Consider the following 20,324-nt stretch of genomic DNA (forward strand, 5'->3'; position numbering starts at 1 on the left):
GTTTTAAACGGGACAGGCAGGTGGCTGAGTGCACATTTGAAATGTTAAAGCAGCACTTTACTCTTTATATTTATCAATACCTAAATGATTCAGACTTCACATTTTTAATATACAGAAAGAATGGCATTATACCCATAAAATATTAGTATTTTGGTACTAGAATTCCAAGATTTAGTATAAGCACTAAGGATAAGTTCTCGAACTAAGAGGGTTGGGGAAGATGGATAAAGTCTCTCTTGATGACACAGTTAAACACTTGGGCACACCTCAGGTAGCTTGCTCCTGACCACCATGAAGTATGCAGTAGTCTTCTCCTAGAGAAAGGAAACGGGCGCTCAATGGCATGGCTAACTCCACACAAACACTAAGAAAGCGCTGTGATGCAAACCCAGGCCTCTGATCCAAACACCTGAGGCTTCCCACTAGAACCCAAAGGCCAAGGAATCTAAAGTATGAAGTTCATGGTTCCCCCAATTGTCACACCTGAGCCACTTGCCCCCAGCCAAGGCCCCTCTTTTTTGGGGAACCGATCCTCCTTGCCCTGTCCCTTGACATGAGTGGTAGAGCCAGCATTTTCTTGCGCAGCCGTCCCTCCCTGGCCACAATGCATGGGGCAAAGATTTGGGGGTTGTTTTGGAATTTGTGGTTATTTTACTCCAACCTGGGAAAGAGAGACTCAGTTCTCTGGCAGCGGAGCTGCGAGACGCGAGTCGGAACCAAAATGGACAGGAGTGTAACACTGTGGAGAGGCCTGTGTCCAAGAACACAGCCACCAGGCAGACAGAAGCACAGTCCTCCCAATCCAAGTCCCCAGTGCTCTCTCCACAGTGACATCAACTACCACTCTGCCTGGCGACCTGCCCCAACAATGCCCATATTCAGCTTAAACTGTTTCAACTGAGTTTCTGTTCAATTTAAAGTCTGTCTGACTTACCTCCCATGATCAGAAAGATTATTAATAGTCATTTTCTTTACAAAAGTGTTTTTTTAAAAACACTATTTCAATTAGGTTAAAATCACACAAATAACCAAATAAAATCACATACCTACCTACCCCTCACTGCTCAACAAAAACAAAATTACTATCTCCTAGCCCAGTTAAGATGAGCTGACATTTATTAGGTTATACAGTAGGTATGAAAGCAATTGGAAAAAGGGAGGGAATATTAAAAAGAAATGGATTTTGGTAGTTTTTTTCTCACGACTTGCTTGGAAGACAAATCAATATTATTTTTGTTTTGCAGGGGAAAAAAAAATAAGATAATTGGATTACATAACAGCAAATAGAACCAGCTTCTCCAATCCATTCCGAAGTAGACCTTGTCAAGGCATTAGGACTTCCTCCTCCTAACTATAGACATCTCCTTCTCTGTCAATGTTTAATATACCCAGACAATTTTCATCAATCATTTAAGGGGGAAACGGGATTAACAAAACTAAAATCATTTACTTTATATCTTCTTAAGATTTGTTCTCATCTGAAAGGTTAGAAGCAGAAGAAATATTCTCTAGTACAGCTTCTAGCAACACACAAATATCTCTGGCCCATCCAAAAGGAAAAATATCAAGAGAAATGGTAGCACCCAGGAGTGATAAGGAGACACTCATGCACCACTGACGGGTTGGCAATCTGGCCAACTCTGATCCGGCAATTCAATCTTTCAGAACTTTCAGCACAGAGGCACACATGAAGGCAGAAACATATGTATATGCAAGGATGTTCAGTGCAGTGATGCTGATGGCCAAAAAATTAGAAATAGCCCAGATATTAGCAACCAAGTATGGATAAAGAAATGATGGCTAAACACGCATAGAATTTAAGTCATCATCTAAGTGGTGTAATTTATTGACTGGAAAGATGATCATGATATATATTTAACCTAAAACAAATGGCTGATAAAATAGCATGATCAGTCTTATATAAATATTCTTTTCCTCTTTTTTCTATGGATATAAACAACAAAATAGTTATCTCAGTACGAAAGACTATGAGCGATTTTCAATTTTTTCACTGCAACTGTTGTTATTATGTTCTTCTATGTACAACAGGTACATATCACTTTTACTGTAATAAAAACAAAATTATTTTTTTAAATCAGTATTTACAAAAATACTTCAATTAAGCACTGTCAAGAAATGTGTTTGAAGAGGCTGTTCCCAAGATATGTGTATAAATTCCAAAGCACATAGGCTTAGGACCCTCAGCCAAAGTAAGAAGTCAAAGGCAAAAATATGTCCATGGCTATTTTTCCAAATGTCTTTCAAAATTATTTGCTTTTTCTTAAAATATATTTTTTTTTCTTTATCTTTTTTCCTTCAATAATCGAGAGCAGGTTATTAAAATATATTGTTTAAATCAAAAAGAAATCAAATGCATCACGCAGGAAAAGAATCTGGCCATCTTTTTTAAAAGGTTATCCACAGCCAATAAATTGTATCCTGAAACCTGAAGTCTTGAACAATTCTTAGATTCACCCTAATCTGTCATATATCCAAACTAATACCAAAACCACCACATCCTCCTCCCTAATGCCATTACTCAAATTTGCTTCTCTCTCACTTCCTCTTAATCCTAGTCCATACCACCTTCATCAGATTCTTAAGCACCCTCTGCTGCTGTGCCTGGGTCACAGCTCTCCTTGAGGCCTTTCCATGGCTTCCACTGCCGTGCAACTTAGCACCAAGGTCCTGCTATGGTGTTGCAGGGCAGTCTCTCCCAGTTGCCCTTGGAGCTCCTCTACCTGGGAAATTTGCTCAGCCTTACTGGGGCACAAGCTGCCCACTTGTATCTCAGAACATTAATATTACCTCTATTCACATCTTCCTTCACAGAGCCTGCTCAAGCTATATCTCTCTTCCCTCAACGAAAAGAGTCCTAAAGACCATCTCATCCACAAAGCTTTTCAGTATCATTAAACACGGAAAGATTCCTACCAGGCATCAAATCTCACACAAAGAACCTCCTCCCTATTTACAACCACATCTATTTCATCCACAATGGACAGCCACCTTTAACAGCTCCCTCCTTGCTCTTACCCCAATCCAAGCAGCTGTAGTTTAAATGATTCCTCTAGGCTGACCTCCCATTCTCTACTTCAAGCCATTTTCATCAGAATCTTTTTGTCGTTCAAGCTGGAGTGCAGTGGCACAGTCATAGCTCACTGCAGCCCTGAAGTCCTGGGCTCAAGTGATACTCCTGTCAGGTGTGTACCACCACGCTCAGCTAATTTTTTTTTTTTTCCTGTAGAACAGTCTTGCTATGTTGCCCAGGCTGTTCTCGAACTCCAGGCCTCAAGCAATCCTCCTACCTTGGCCTCCCAAACTGTTGGGATTACAGGCATGAGCCACTGCACCCAAACCCTTCTCTAGATTGTTTACCATGGTCCTTGTCACAGACTCTCCCTCTACCCAATGTATTAAAAAGATAACTCAGCGGGGGTCTGCTAGCTTTTGGTTTTCTTTTCACCACAATGCTGACAACTCCCCTTAGCCCAAAGCTCTAAGCTGGTAAGTTCTGTCTACAGCTGAATACTTGGACCTCACTAATACTCTCTGTGTCATCCACTTCCATGTTTTGCTTTTTTCCCTTCCTACAAAGTGTCCTTTAATATTCTGCCAAATTCAGGAGACATTTTGCTATTATACAGCTTTTTATAGTCCCTTCATAATAGCTAGGAAAACTTATAGCTGACCATCTCTCCATTTTTACTTCAGCTGCTAGGAAACAAAGCCCAAACCACATTTCATCACATTATTTTATTATATTTCACCAAATTATTAGATTGCCTTAAATAATTTATGAATACAAATGTACCTAACTAAGTAAGATCAATTTTAAATATTTTTTCTTCCTTTGCAGTAGTTCCTGTTTGAGATAACTACCAAAATATACACTTTACTCCTCCTATGCCTAATAGACATAGGATATATATTTCAAAAGCATATAGAGCCAACTAATAAATGAAGAAAGAATAGTGAAATTAGAAAATCACCCTCTGGCAGCCAGCATAGTAATAACTGTTCAGGCAAGAATCCAATCATTTAGAATGGATTCTAAAACTACAGGTGAAAGTTTGGTGAGAAACAGGATATTTACATAGTCTCAAAATATCCCCCTCACAAGATATCCACTAATTATAAACAGGAAAAAAGGTAACTTTTTGAAGAGACCTGGCAAACACTTCATTCACCATGTAGAGCAAAGAGATGTCATGGGCCTCCTGATGGGATGCACTGAGGACACGTGACTCTGTGGTACTCCTGCCAAGAACACATAACCTTCCTCTAACCAGGAGGAACCATCGCACAAACTCAAATTGAAGGACTTTACAAAATAAATTGACCTGCACCCTTCAAAAGTATTAGGTCAAGAAAGACAAAGAAAGACTGCTAATAAACTGTTCCAGAGTAAAGGAGGCTATACAGACATGAGACCTAAATGCAAAATGTGCTGGATTGGATCATGAACAAGGATAAAATATTTATTTTGCCATAAATGACATTAGTAGGACAATAGGTGAAATGTGAATGAGGCTCACTGATTAGATATTAGCGGTCTATCAATTTTAATCCTAATTTAGGTAACTGTATTCAGATTAAAAAAATGAATGAACTTGTTTTTAGGAAATACACACAAGTATTTAGGAGCAATGGAGCACTGTGTCTATAACTTACTCTCAAAGGATAATAATATGTATAATAATAGAATAATAAAACAATCATGGTAAAGTGAAACACATGAAAATTCTCTGCACAGTTTTTGAAATTTTCCAAAATAAAAAGTTAAAAAGTATATATGGTCATGATTCTACAAGGACCAAAGAACTATTTTAAATATATTCATCTTAAATATTTTTTGTTTATTTGTTATGAAAGTACAAAATGAGTTGCTTCTCTCTCACTCAGGACCCAGTCTCCTAAAGTAATCATTAACTGTAGGGTGTGTCCTTACACCCTTTTCTTTATGCTCCAATAAATGCAACTATTAATAGTGCTACAGAATTATAAAGGAAATATTGCATACTGCTTCAGAGGTGGGCTCTAAAGTCAGACTATCCAGAGAAAAATCCTGCCTGTGACATTTTCTAGTCGAGTAACCTCAGGCAAATTTCTTCACTTCCCTTAGGCAGTTTCCCCAGGTGAGGAATGGGAATAATCATAGAGCTGATCATATAGCACCTATAATTAAAGTTAACTTTCCACAGATCTTATTATCATTTGGCCCAATAACTACATAATATTTTTATCTATGTCCTTTCACTGACCACATGCTACCATATGCTGGCACCTGACATATACTGACTCACTGAATCCCCTATGTAGTAGTATCATCAGACCCATTTCACAGATAAGGAAATACATTCAGAAAAAGAAAGTTACCTGGTCAAAGGTCTAAGAGGCAGAGCCACGACAGGAATCCAGACAATTCATACTGAATTCTGAATTATTTCCAGTATGCTTTGTTGCCCTTGCATATATGTAAACACGTATTTTGAAAAAAATGCCATTAATTATATACACCAAGTACACCATTTTTATTCAACAATCCTCATAAATTTTCTTGAAATAACCTTTCCTGAGGTTTCTTGCTTTTGCTTAGCGCTGCTCACTATAGCTTTTCTACTTACAACAGAAACACCTGTCTTTTTAAATTACACCAGAGAAATTCACCTCCTGCAGCCAACAGAACACTGCAAGGAAAACCTGGGAAGAATGGACTGCCTCCGAAAGGATGTGTCACTTGGTGGCAGCACCAAGCAGACTGCCAGAAAAGGAAACAGAAGTCACTTAATCGGAATCCAATAATCTTTTCTGGCTCTCCTCTCAAGGACACAAAGTGAGTAATAAAAACCTCAATGAAAGCCAAGGTTTGGGAGCTAGGCAAAGGAAACGAGAGGGACCTCCCTTATCTGACAACACACTCTGCTCCTGCCCACAAATGCACTTGATTCAGGGGTATCACTGTGCTCTGTATAGGAGCTTAGGACAGACTAAATCTACAGTTTATGGAGGAACAGGAGAGGAAGAGAGGCTTCTCAGAACCCTTTGCAACTTACCCCTTTTGATTCTTCTTGGCTCTATTTAATTCTACTTCTCCGTTAAGGCCTCTCCAACTAAGCATACCCTAACATTTTTTCCTTCTCCGCATGACGGCATTTATACACATTCCTAGGATGCAATTTAGCACTGAATTATTTCCCATCTTACACTGTACACCGTCCTCTCATATGCCCTACATGTCCCTCCAATCAGACCATAAGTACCTGTAGGGCAGAGTCAAAGGAAGCCCTAGAATTCCCTAACAGGGAACCCACAAATTTCAAATACAAGGCAGCCTGGCATAGGCCTTGAGACAAATGTGCACAGGGATGAAGTCCACACATAACAAACTAGATAGATCTAGACAGCCTAGGCACTGAGCCACACAGTGTTAGGACAGGGACCATGCCCATCTGTTCCCCACTGTATACCCAGCTCCCCCAGTGCAGCAACTGGCACACTGTAAGTGCTTAGTTAACTTCAGTTGTTGCATAAAGACCTGGGTTTAAGTCCCAGAAATCTTAATTACCTGAACAAGTTACCCGATTTTTGAGCGTCAGTCTTCTCATCTGTAAAATGGGAATAACAATATCTACCTAACAAGATATATGACTTCTAACTACAAGTTAAAAATGTACACATATTTAGCACAATTTCTGGTACACAATAAATGTACCATAGTCATGGGCTACCATTACTCTCTACAATATTAATTTAAGTACACAATCACTTATCCAAAACTCTAGAGGCCAGATGTGTTCTGGAATACAGAATTTTTCAGATTTTAGGAAGGTAAAACAGTGCACACCATGTGTGCATACGTGTGTGTAAATATACATATATATAAAAACATATATAAATATACATAAAAATATAAATATACATATATATAAAAACATATATAAATATACATAAAAATATACATATATATTATATATATATATAATAAATCCCTTGCACAGAATCCAGACTAGCAACCCACGTTCAAACATATTAATATTTTTGCAGTGAAACATACCCTATGCAGGTAAATAAAGACTATAAATAGTCTCATGTCAGTTCACTTCAGGACAAATGACGAATGAGTTATGAAAAACACCAGGCTTTCAGAACTTTTGGGATTTTGAAATGTGGAGAAAGGCCTACAGGACTGTATTCACAAAAGCGCCAGGGTCCCCACCAGGAAGGTTTGTTTCCACTTAGCCCACGAAAGGTTCAAATGCTTGCACTGGTGTGACTATGAGGCTGCATGTTACTGCACCATCAGGTAGAATAAAAGCTATCAGGATGACCTGGGAAAGCTGCACAGCGTAAGTTCCCCTCAATTCCCTCCAGCTGCCACAGTCCAGGCAGCCTCTCCAGGACAGATCGCGCTTAAGCTTTCATTCCTTCTCACCTAAAGGAAAAGGGAGGAGGGAAAACCAGAAGCAGCTAGAAGTGCACATAGGAAACTACCCCACCATCTTTCCTTTTCTTCAAGTTTTAATCAAGGCAAATGGGAAAAGGAGAACAGATCAATGAGGGTAGCCATATTCAAAACTGGAGGTTGTTATTTTTATTTTTAATGTCTAAGTTTCCTACCAGGACACCCGTGGTAGCTATGACAACATGGAACACTTCACAAATCCTTCCAGGTTGAACAGCACCCTCACAGTGTGGCCCTGGTGGTATTCTAGATGTATGATTATTTAAATAACCAATTGCTCATCCCTCAAGATAATTTCTACTACCCAAAAAGTCCAAGGCCGGCTCACTGTAGATGACGAGTTGTAGGCTAACAGAATTCACACTGATCCCAGTATGAGTCTGAGTGAGAGCTAAAAAAAGTCAAGTTTTCTGAAACATCATATAAGGTGGTCCAAAAACAAACTGAGCTCTATTTAATCTAAATGGATGCTCTCCCCTATTCCCAAATTATATACAAATTATAAACCTTGCTACTCTTCTCCCAGATTAATCACTAATGGTTCCCATCACTGAAGAAAAAAGTGTTTACCAAGCGGCACACAGTGGGTACTCAATGTTCTAGTACAGGGGTATGCAAACTATGGTCCAAGGTGAAAGTGACCCTCAACCTGTCTCTGTAAATCAAGCTTTATTGGAACACAGCCAAGCCCATTGATTTATGTATTGCCTGTGGCTGCTTTTGCAATACAAGGGCCCAGACTAGTTGAATATTTACAAGAAAAACATATAGCCCACAAAGCCTAAAAGATTACTATCTGGCCTTTAAGAAAAAGTTTACTGACTTCTGTTCCTATGAAAAGAATACCGGCTAGGAAATCAGAGAGACCTATATTTAAATCCAGTTCCATAATCACTAATAGAAATTACCTCATATTTCTGGGCCTCGGTTACTTCTTGTACAAAATGAGGATATCACTATCTACCTTGCAGGGATGTTATACAGACTAAATGAGATAAGGCAAATAATACACCTAACACAAAGTAAGCAATAAATGGTAGCCATTAAACTGCAATTAATACCACATACAAATTTGCCTATTATGTTAAGAAATACTCAATGTACAGTTATTCAAGGTCTAGCCAAATATTTTTAAAAATAAGATACAGTACTGGCATTTATCAACCTCCTCTGTTAAGAAAAGGAATAGTAACACACAAGTACTACTGTTTTGGAAGGCCAAAATTACTTTTCCTTTCTCCTATTATTTTTTTAGCCCTTAATTTAAAAAAACAAATTAAAGAAGCAAAGCTTCAAAGTTTTATTTAATATAAAGCTAATTCCTTCAACCATTCTATATAAAAAATGTCAAATAAAGCCTAAAATATACCACAGTCTCTGAATGAGAAATACTGATCTACAATTAAGAAAAAAAGGGGTAAGGCTTAAAAGATAAGTCTCTGGATTTCAGTATAGCGATCAGCAATACTTGCTGAGCAGTCTCTCAATGTTCCTGAGTTCACTGATGGAACCAGTGTTTGTTCAGCACCTATCATGTTCCAGGCTCTAAGCTCCAGCTGTGAACAAGGCAGGCTGTCACCACACTCTGAGAACTCACAAACCAGGGCACCACTCAGCACCATATAATAAGATTAGAACCACAACACACGGCCCATGACTATAAAACCATCTATATTATAGTAAGTCATATGAGATATTAGAGCTTGAAGGCTCCCAAGTGATAATCTAGTCTAACATCTGCATTGCACAAACAGGTTAACTGAATTGTCCATGGATATAAGCAAGTTAGTAGCAAACCCAATCTCCCCGACTTTTCTTCACATCAAGCTGTTTTTACTTAGGAATTACTTTACAAAGGGTCAAGTCTTAATCTTTCACTCCTTTGTAACCTGCAAACGCTATTCTGGAAAAACTACCCAATCTTCAGAACTCTAAACTCCTTTAGGCAGAGTTAACTATTTTCATTTTCTGTCTTCCCACAGAATTCTGTATATTTCTATTACTGCACGCTATACTGTATTGTAACCATGTGTTTATTTATCAGTTTCCTCCCCATTGACTATGAGCTCCTTAAAGACAGGAACCATGGACTGATAATAACCACTAATGTCTTAGTCCTTACTATGTGGCAGGGGTGTGATAACTTTATACACACTTTCTCACTTAATGCTCATAATAACTCGATTATCCATAAAACTAGGCTTGGAGAGATTATGAAAGCTCACCCACTTTAGCTGACTCCACAGATCACTAATTTAACATCCACATTATCCAGTCCCATCACCAACCTCCTCCTTCCTAACAGGAGTGTGATACTGTTCAAGTATCCCCACTTCTTAACATGGCCACCTGCTTCACTCAGAGGAGGCTGGACCCCTACTTAAGACCAGTAGGTTAAGCAGGACAGTCAAAAGCAATCACGGACACCCATTCCATTTTCCAATGATACTGGAGTGGGCACATGAAAGCCATTCTGGCCGATGTGATGTAAGAAAAGTCTGCTACGAGGCTGGGTGTGGTGGCTCACCCCTGTACTCCTAGCACTCTGGGAGGCCGAGGCGGGAGAATGGCTTGAGGTCAGGAGTTCAAGAAAAGTCTGCTGGGGAACTTCTGAGAAAGGCTTCCTCCCAAGTAAGAGACACAAGAAGATACTCTCCTTCCCTGCACATTGCTTTAACTACTACTGGACTTATTTATTTGAGATACTAAATTTTCTTTGAGTAGCTTTAGATCAGTGAAGTCAGTTTCCCATTACTTTGCCAGAAGCATCCTAATATGCACATAGAAAAAGTGGTAAAGCCATGACCGAAACACACACAAGGTGCTTTCACAGCCCTCAAAAATGTAACAACTGGACTCTATCACCTTTCATCTCTTCAACATTCCTACCATCCGGCACCAATGCCAAGCACATAAGAAGCAATTAACTATAGCTAAATGAATAAATAGATGAATGAAAGAGAATTTTAGCTCAGCTTTTAAAGATAGGTGAGATAAACTTTATATCCAGTTGTAAATGAAATATTAGCAAGTATAAAGCCTGACTGTTCTTAGATGAGACTGAGTAATATATTTAGAAAACAGTCTATACTAGAGCAAACAAAGAGATCCTATAAGCACCAGTTTCTAAGTCCAAACCAATCTCAAAAGACTGAGTCAATGAAAAAAGCATAGCAGATTCTGTTTCTGTAAGCCCCTTTTGTAACATCTATGGCAACTATTAGTAGTCATGCAAACTTTCCACTCTTCCTTCCATCTTAACCTTGATGCAAAGGGGCCACCCTCTAGGCAAACTAAAAGAAAGGGTGGCGGGGAGAGGGAGGAACGATGAGGGCAGAAAGAGGAACGACACCTCTTCAGCACTTCAAGTCCAGCCTAGCTCAGTCATCAAAAGTTAAAATGGTCAACCTTGGCCGGGCGCGGTGGCTCACACCTATAATCCTAGCACTTTGGGAGGTCAAAGCAGGAGGATCACTTAAGCCCAGCAGTTAGAGACCAGCGTGGGCAACACTGAGAAACTTCATCTCTACAAAAAGTAGAAAAATTAGCTGGGCGTGGTGGTACACACCTGTATTCCCAGCTACTTGGGAGGCTGAGACAGGAAGACTGCTTGAGCCCAGGAGTTTGAGGTTGCAGTAAGTTCTGATGATGTCACCGCACTCTAGCCCAGACAAACAGAGCAAGACCTTGTCTCAAAATAAATAAATAAAAAGGTCAACCTTCACAACTCATTTGGGCCATAGGACCCAAACCTACCCCCACCCATACTCCCAGCCAAAGGCACATGAAGAGCCTTGATATTTAGAACCTGAAGGATATCCTCTAGGCCATTACACACAGGTCACAGAAGTGCCCTTGACAATCCATACTATTTCTGGCCAGGTACCTGGGCCAGCTTCACAACAGTGACTTGAAGGTAAAATTCTCCACATCCTATTACCAATTTGATCCCCCAGAGGAAATCAGTGAAGACATCTATTATTCATGAAGGGCCACTCACCAACTTCTCATGACCTATTTGCTGCAAGGCACAAAATACACTTAAACGTCAAGGCTGCAAATGCTTGTAAACTTTGCAAAATAAAAGCTTCTCCTTATCTGTTCACTTGACCTTCTCTCAGTGCTAAAGGATTTCTTCATCTCCAACAAAAATCAAAGAAAACTACTCACTCTAGAATGAAACGTCCAAAAGCCACAACCTAAAATGAGTGTCTTACTGGAAGCCAAAGAATCATGTGGTTGCTCACAAAGGATTTTTTTTAAGGACCAATTTTGATTCACCAAAGCAACCCAGCCACCTGCAAGAGTGCCTTCTAAAGCACAGCTTACCTTGTAATTGCTAGAGTTCACCCAAGAGGTAGCGAGTCCATCCACAAGTTTATCTAACATGGTCTGGTCATGTTCAAGGTCAGCAGACTTCTGTTTGTCTGAGAAATAGTCTATAAGTTCTTGGCCAACCTGCAGTCGTTTCCCCACATCCTTCTGCAACACCTGTGCCAGGCAGGACTCCATGCGAGGCTCCATGGTGGAATTCAAATCCAGATTCAGCAAAAGCTAGAGGGCAGTCAGGATGACTTCCTCCCAGTAGATGTATCTGAGAGGTTGCCTCTTTGTTCGCTGAAGGTTACTAAGAGCCTGTGTTTCAAAGATGCAATCCGGGGAATGGCAACAATGCACCATGTGTGTCTGAAGAGCAGCTGGTAGGATATTAAAAGTCCAATTTAAATAACTAGTAAGAGATAAAGGAGTGAGTGGCAGAGTGACATTCTACTATTGGGTCTGAAATACTTCATAATTCAGCAGTCCATTCTGAAAAGTAAGAGAAGAGAACGACAAATCAGCACAGATAACATAACACTCAAATGTTATGAAACATTAAATCAAAGACAAAGCGATTCATGCTGCAGAATCATTTATAATCGCATGGAGTGAAAAGCATGAACGCTTGGCAACCGTATCAGAATAACATAATTATTATTTTTATCAGGAAGAACATCGAAGCCCAGAGAAGAGAGCCAATGAGCTAAACAGTTGGTGGGTTGGTATTTTTCACAATTTCCCAGCTTGTATTATAAATGCACCAGTCAGGAAAGCAATCTTCTGCTTTAGCTAGCAAATTTATTTGCAGCACAAGTTCTGCTTCCCACCAAAAACCCACCACGACTCTGTGTCTGAATCACTGTAGGTACTGCAGCTTATTGCCTTACTCACAGTCTTCTGAAAAACCAAGTACCAGAAGTGGGGCAGGCACCATAAAAAACATCATTGACCGAACTGACTGGCTTGTACACATTAACCAAAATCAAGTGCAGCACCTACATCACACTTCTTGCTTAGCAGCTTTACAATGGGATGAGCAGTAGCCCCTACCTCCTCCCCACAACAAAGAAAAGAGAGAGACAAAAGGAGAAAGGAAACAGGCTCACATTTTGATCAGTTATTGACAGAATATTCTCAGCTGACAATAGCACCATTTGGACCTGGTGTTTTGTTATAAAATCGGGAGATCTCAAAATCATGTTTAGGTAGGGCAAAACACATGATATGGGAAATGTACCAAAACTGTTTTAACCACACAAATTGTACAAGCTGTGTAGTTAATCTATAGCTGCTGTAGCAATGGTGCACATTTATTTACTTCAATTTCTTCTCTCCTAAAAGCATTACTCGATTACTCTCATTCTAAACCAAGAAGACCCACAGGAAACCCATCTTCAAGATGCAGCACCTCCCTGATACTGCACTAAATAGAAGTGCTCTTCACACCAACACTAAGTTCCAACTTTAAACATTTCCAGCAAGTAAATCTGTCTTTTATGAATCAAGTAAAATTAAAAATTCTGGGTAAGGAAACTCTTCCAGTCAAAACACAGCAGTTCTCTCCCTTTCTAATATGACCCCATCCCCACCCCTAACCTTAACATTAAAAAAAAGATGCTCTGAGTTATAAAATCATAGCCTTTCTGGTGGGTTATACAGCAAGTTTATTTTCTGTAGAGAGGTGCCTTATGTTTACACACAGGAAAGAAATAAAAGGAAACCCAGATATTCAACCTCTTTTTCCTCTCACAGAACTGGGTCCCATGTCCTCAGAAGCATGATGCAGTGGTTCGGTATCTTTACTGGGGACCAAAAATGTTGGGATCAGGAAGGGTCAGACTGGTCAAAATCACCCACAGTCCAAGGTGGAAGTGATAGATTTTCAGGGCCAAGAGATGAGCTATTGTCAGGGAGGTGGCTGACTGAAGGTGAGCAAGAGATCAGCCTGGTAGAGGGGCAGCAGCAGTAAGGCCTCACGCAATGTCACATGCTACGCTGACTGCTAGGTTTCCTTAGCTGCCTGCTGCTTGCCAGAGAGGACCCAGACTTCTTCACGGCAGCCCCTCAGTGCCAGGGTCTCCACAGCGAGAGGCTGCACAGACTCCACTTGCGCAGCCCTAGCCTCCTGCACTCCACCAATGTCCTCAGAGTGGTACCATGCAGCCACTTCAACCCACGCATGCACCTGCAGCTCCAGAAGTTCCACAGTCAGGCTCTGGTCCATCACAGCATGGCAGAGAACCATTAATGGCCCTGGGAAAAGGTATCCCTGAACAGTAGACAGTCTTTCATGGGCTCCATGAGCCTGAGACTAGGGCATGGACATTAGAGAGGTGCAAGAGAAACCCACATTGGGCCACGTGGCGTCACCTCCCTGGATTTCACAGCCACCACTGCCACATCCAGTCTCGCTTAGCTCCCTGACCCACTCTCACAAACTTTTCATAGCAATAGGAATCCCGTAGGTCAAGTCATTCAACGAGGAAAGCCCTCCTTCAAAGCGCCGGCATACAATTACCCATCTTCTACTTTACAGCTTCTAAAAATGCAGGGGAGTGAGGGAGGGATGGCATTCAACAAGACTTAACTAGCTCCCTGAGCAGTCTTTCCTTAAATTGAGAAGGTATCTGCTTTCCGGTCATTTCCACACCCTGGAACTAGTCCCTCCTTCAAAGGAAAGATCTACAAATATATAAAAGCAGCTATTACACTTCATTCCAATTTTTAGTCCAAACATAATACCTCCAGTTCCTTAATCAGCTCTTGTGTTGGACTAAAGAAGGTATCGATGATATAGGAAAACTGCAGAAACAAACAGAACCTCTTCTTTCTGGGTTCAATATTAGTCCAAGAAGCAGAACAAATATCAAACTGTGGTGGCTTAAAAGTGGCCACAAAGTCTTTGCTACTCCTCCCCTAACAAGGTAGAATCTAAGTCCCCTCCCACAGTGACTCTGGGCTTGGCCCTGTGAAATGCTTTTGCGCAGTGGGAAATCAGCACTATAAAAACAAGCAGAGACTTGATATGCAAACACTGGTGTTTGCCCTCTTAGAATGCTGTGATGGGACAGCCATGCTGTAAGGAAGCTGGTCTAGCCTACTGGACAAGAGAGGTCACATGAAGGAGAACCAATACAGTATGACCAACAGGAAGCAGCTACTGCCAGATGTGTAAATGAGGCCATCTGGGACCATCTACCCGTTCCAGTCACCATCCAACTGCAGCTACACAAATAAGTGTAAGGAAACAAGCAGAAAACCACCCAGCCAAACCACAGAATTATGAGAAATAACATTTCATTGTTGTTTTATTTAGGCTAAGTTTGTGATGATTTGTTACATAGCAATAGATAACTGACACACTTCTACTTCTCCTAAACCATCTTTCATCCTCAGTGAAAACACGCTCAGCTTTTATTCCTTCAACGGGTCTAAAATCAACAGATGCTAACCAGTAATAATGACAATAATACCATTTTTAAGTATCTACACGAGGTGTCAAGTTCTATGCTAGGTGATTTACACATACTACCTCTAATTCTTCAACCAACTCTATAAGGTAGGTGGTTAACATCCCTATATCATAGATGAAGAAATTAAGGTAGAGTAAGGGTAACTAATTTTCCAAGGTTGCATGGCCAACGAGTTTCCTTTCCCCACCTTTGGACCCTTATTATTAGAAGTCTGGCCTAGTTCTGTTTTGACTCAGGGAAAGGAGGTCAGACTTCATGCTTAGCTAGGAAGAAACAGGCAAGAGAGCAGGGTCTCCATTCCTTAAGTAAACACTGGGAAAGATCCCATTTGTACAAATCTCTACTGTGATTTTTAAAATATATAAGAAACCCCGCCTCTTCAATTGGAACTGTATAAGATTTCCAACAAATAAGCATATACTTCTTGAAGGTAATTATGCAATAAAGGCTTAGCACACTCAAAAATAGGTCATAAACTCATATGAATGAAATTCAACAAATGAAAGAGATTGGAAGCCCTGAGGCATTAAACAGACTGGGTTCTCTCTTTTCTCTTTTTAACTAAAAAAAAAAAAAGTAACTATTCTCTCTTACACTTACTAAACTGGGTTTTCGGTACCCTTTTCCCATGCTTTTGAGTGATTTTCCATCTCTACTTTCAAAGGTATTCAGGGAATATTAATCACATAGTTCCTAATGCACAAGGTACAAAAGTACAACACCTCCCTCCCACCCATGACCCCTAGCTACCCAGTTTCCCTCCTTAAAAGCAAATAATGTCACTGGTTTCCTATGTATCCTTGCAGAAATATTTTTAGCTATCTAAGCAAATAAGTAGTTGTGTTCTCCCCCTATATTCTCCAGGAAGAGTTTTCTAAGCATTTGCAATTATAATAAATCATAAAAAGAGAACTCAAAAACAAAGAAAAATACAGGCAAAATTTCATATAGCAAGAGCTTTAAAAAAAGTTTATATTTAAAATGCAGAAAACTTAGAAAATAAACAAGAAGAAGAAAAGGAGGAGGATTTAGAAGAGCTGGAGAAGGAGAAAGAACAGTTAAAAGAGTTAGAAAGGAGGAGAAAAAGAAGTTGGAGGAGGCAGAGGAAGAGGAGTTGGAAGAGGAGGAGGAGGTAGAAGAGAAGGAAGAGTTAGAGGAGGAAGAAGAGGAGTTGGAGGAATTAGAGGAAGAGAAGTTGGAAGAGGAACAGAGTAGGAGGAGGAGTTGGAGGAGAAGGAGGAGGAGAAAGTAAAACTCCCTTCCCTCCACCCACATCCTGACCAGACTCTCCACTAGGGAAGAGTGAAACAAGGAAACTGAGGTCTAAAGTTAACCTGTAACTGGTAGTCACCTATGGCGAAGCTAAATAAAAACCAGGTCTATGATGTGTAAGAAGCGATGGAAGGCACTGGGATCCAAGAATAAACAGGACTCAGCCCCTGCCCTTACTGAGCTTATGGACGACTGTTACAATCCCCGCAGTCACTTCTACAACCATCAATCAAGAGACTAGCATTACACAGAGAATCACCTTACAGCCGTGTTGACATCAGAAATTACTCGGAATGTCACAGTATTTCTAAGTGAAAAAAAAAAGGTCAATTTTCACACATTTCCCAAAAGAATAAGAGAAACATAAAAAAGACATGGAAAAAACGCTAGATGAAGTTGGAATAGCAAACCATCATTTTTCTTGTTTATTTATCAGGATAAGTTTTTTCCATTAGCAAGATCTCACCATGAAGGCTACTGAACACAATAAATGTTACTCTGTCAGTCACATGAGAAAAGGGACAACATTTCAGGTATTTGTGAAAAAATGCATCAACTCTTCCCAAACCCAACCCCAACTGCAAGATGCCCTTCCATTCCCCAACATGAACATTCTCTGTCTCTATTACAGTGGTTAGGTTCCAAGCTTCTCAACCTTTTCCTGCCACATCATCTTGGTTTACGGGGCAAAACAATAAAAGGTCAAGACAGTGGTCCTAGTCATCCTCCTTTATAGTATCCTGGAAAGTAGAAATTATCAGAGGAACCTTTACCAGAACAACTGCCCAACTATGCTGCAGGCCAACAGGAAGAAGCTTAAAAATACCAGCTTCAACAAGAATTAAAAAACACACACAATAAGACAGCTTGATGTAAAGAAAAGAGCAATGAAGTTGGGAATTCTGGCCTCTGGTCTTGACTCTGCCACTTCCTGAGTGGCACTGTGGAGAATATTGGCTTACATGCATTAAATAAGATCAGGCATAGAAAAGGGCTTGCACAGAGCATTTTTTAAAAATAGCTCCTATCTGCATCCCCTTAATTAACATATCTATCCTGTGGCACTCGGGTACACTATTAATAGAGAACTATTAACAATGGAGGATGGGAGGGAGAAGAGAATCAACTGTTAGCTCTGCAATGTCTTAGTCTACCGTAGACTTCTCCATAAGAAGTTAAAAGTAGGACCATTTTTACTCAGTAGCTTAAAACAATGAGTTAATATTTTTCTTTTTTTTTCTGACACAGTCTCACTCTGTTGCCCGAGCTAGAGTGCCGCGGCCTCAGCCTAGCTCACAGCAACCTCAAACTCTTGGGCTCAAGCGATCCTTCTCAGTCTCCCAAGTAGCTGAGACTACAGGGCATGCACCATCACGTCTGGCTAATTTTTTCCATATATATATTTTTAGCTGTCTGGCTAATTTCTTTCCATTTTTAGTAGAGGGTCTCACTCTTGCTCAGGCTGGTCTCGAACTCCTGAGCTCAAGCGATCCTCCCACCTTGGCCTCCCAGAGTGCTAGGATTACAGGCGTGAGCCACCACGCCCGGCCAATACTTCTCTTAAGTCTGTCAGTTGGCTGTGCTGGGAGGCTCCGCTGGGAGGTTCTTGTGCTAGTCTTGCCTGGGATCATTCATGTGGCTGCAGTCATCTGACAGTTTGTGGCTGAAGACTCTACGATGGCATCACTCACATGTCTGGGACACTGGTGCTGGCTGTTGGCTGGACCTCTTTTCACACATCCCTAACATTCAGTAGTACAGCATGGAGTTCATTACATAGTGGCTGGAACATTCCAAAATAATAAAGGGGGAAAGCTGCCAGGCCTCTTGAAGCCTAGGATCCACAACTTGAATGCTACTTTTGCCACATGCCATTGGTCAAAACAAGTAACAGTCCAGCCCACATTAAAAGTGTGAGGAAATGGGTTCTACTTATTAACAGGAGCAGCTGCAAAATGATGCAGCATGTTTTTCAATCTAACACATATGTATTCAATAGACTTCTGTAGAATGAAATTAATAGATGGGGTGAATACATTTGTATCCCTGCCTAATCTTACCAGTCTAATATCTCAATTACTTTTACTTATCAACAAATCAAATATCACATCTCACTACAGAAGATACAAAACAAATAGTCTATGACTTGACTTGAATGAGCTTCCAGCATACTTACAGAAGACGAGACAAACAAATTCACAAGAAGTTTGTCAATGTAAGAATTCAACACAAACACAAGATGTACTGTTAGTAGATTCACAGGCAGAATATTGCACCTGCCAAATGAGTGCTATGAAAATTCTGAGAAGGGATGGATTAAAAAGGCCTGGAATAACCAAGTCAAAACTATAAAAACAAGATTCAGCCTTAGCTTTGTCTTAAAATGTGGACAGGATGCGCAGCCATTATCATGGCACTTAATAAGAAAAAAAACATAAGCAAAGTGAGGGAGGTAAAGTGCAGTAAGGCAGACACAGTGATACCTGTGAGATAGGTAAGCATTATTCTTGTCATTTTGAAGATAAGGAAATGTACCTCAGAAAAGTTTAGGGGAAAAAAAACACCTGCCCAAGGTTTTAAAGCTAATAACTGTCAGGCAGTAATTCAAAACCAGATCAGCCTGGCCTCAAAGTTTGTGTTCTTTACACTATCCTACAGCCTCATGTAAAGTCCAAAGCATGGGCGCTAACTAGTGAAAATGTTAAATACCTACAGCACACAGGGCATAAGAAGTAGAGAATTAAGAAACATGAAATCAAGTGAGGCACCACAAGAGCAGAAGAACGAGATCCGCTTGTACTCGCCATCAAATTGGTACTACCTGATCAACACTAGGTTGATCACATGGCAGAAACACTCTCTAGGGATTAGGGGGATGGGGGGGCAAATCTACAACTAAAGGACATGGGGAGCACTAAAGGGAAGGAAGGGCATGCCTTTAACCCGCACTTGGGTGAGGCAAAGACATAAAGTGTAACTATAATGTTTGTACCCTTACAATACCTTGGAATAATAATAAAAAAAAAAAGAAACATGAAATTAAATCATAAATAAAGTGCTCGGGAAGCTTTAACAAAATAATATTCCATACCGAAGTATCACGAAGTATAATTTAAATCACCAGCACCAGTTAATCAATAACCACATTGAAAATCTCCCTGGAAAACATGTAAAAAGCAAATACGATACCTTAAAAGCCAACTCTGGAAGCCAGAAATTAGTAGAATTTATTCACACTAAGTCAAAAGCATCTTGTTTCCATTAATAAGACAAACTTTTTTGCATTACAATGATCTTTGTTACAATTACAATATGATCTGAAAGAAAGCCACCCTGCCACACCCTGCCAGCAGTCAAGTCTCTGTTCTTAAGTCTACCTGTTCCTTCTGTCCTTTGCTTCTTTCTTCTCCCTCCACAGCCCCACTCATTTTGAGGCCCACACATTTACTCAGTGAACAAGCATCCACTCTTTGGCTGCATGTGACAGGTACTATCATACTATGCTAACTACTAGAAATCACAAAAAGTAAAGACTTGGTCAAGGCCTTCGAGGAAGTCGCTGCCAAGAAGAGACAAATGCAAACAGTCACAATAGTATGGGGGAAAGTCTTAAAGCAGAGGTTTGTAGAAGGCACTGTAGGTGGCAGAAGAAGGAAAGTAAAACTCTGCCTGAGGGAACTCAGCAATGCTTCAACTGGGAATTGCAAGGATGAGGGGCAGCATCTGCCACCACACAGACACAGGACAGGCTCTCCCGGGCCCTGCTTTCTTTCATTCATCAGCCAGGTCCCTCC

General features: G+C 40.4%; 1 protein-coding gene across 1 annotated transcript in view; it reads right to left on the minus strand.

Moving 5' to 3' along the window:
• The window catches only part of CLASP1 (cytoplasmic linker associated protein 1), a 256,974-nt gene that overhangs the window by 215,182 nt on the left and 21,468 nt on the right, over positions 1-20,324 (minus strand). The window contains exon 2 of the mRNA XM_012644678.1: positions 11,795-12,274. Coding sequence (XP_012500132.1) covers positions 11,795-11,989 — 195 coding nt within the window. The 5' untranslated portion in view covers positions 11,990-12,274. The remainder of the gene's footprint in view (positions 1-11,794; positions 12,275-20,324) is intronic.

This window comes from Propithecus coquereli, unplaced genomic scaffold (genome assembly GCF_000956105.1).
Source record: "Propithecus coquereli isolate 6110/MARCELLA unplaced genomic scaffold, Pcoq_1.0 Scaffold217, whole genome shotgun sequence".
NCBI lineage: Eukaryota > Metazoa > Chordata > Mammalia > Primates > Indriidae > Propithecus > Propithecus coquereli.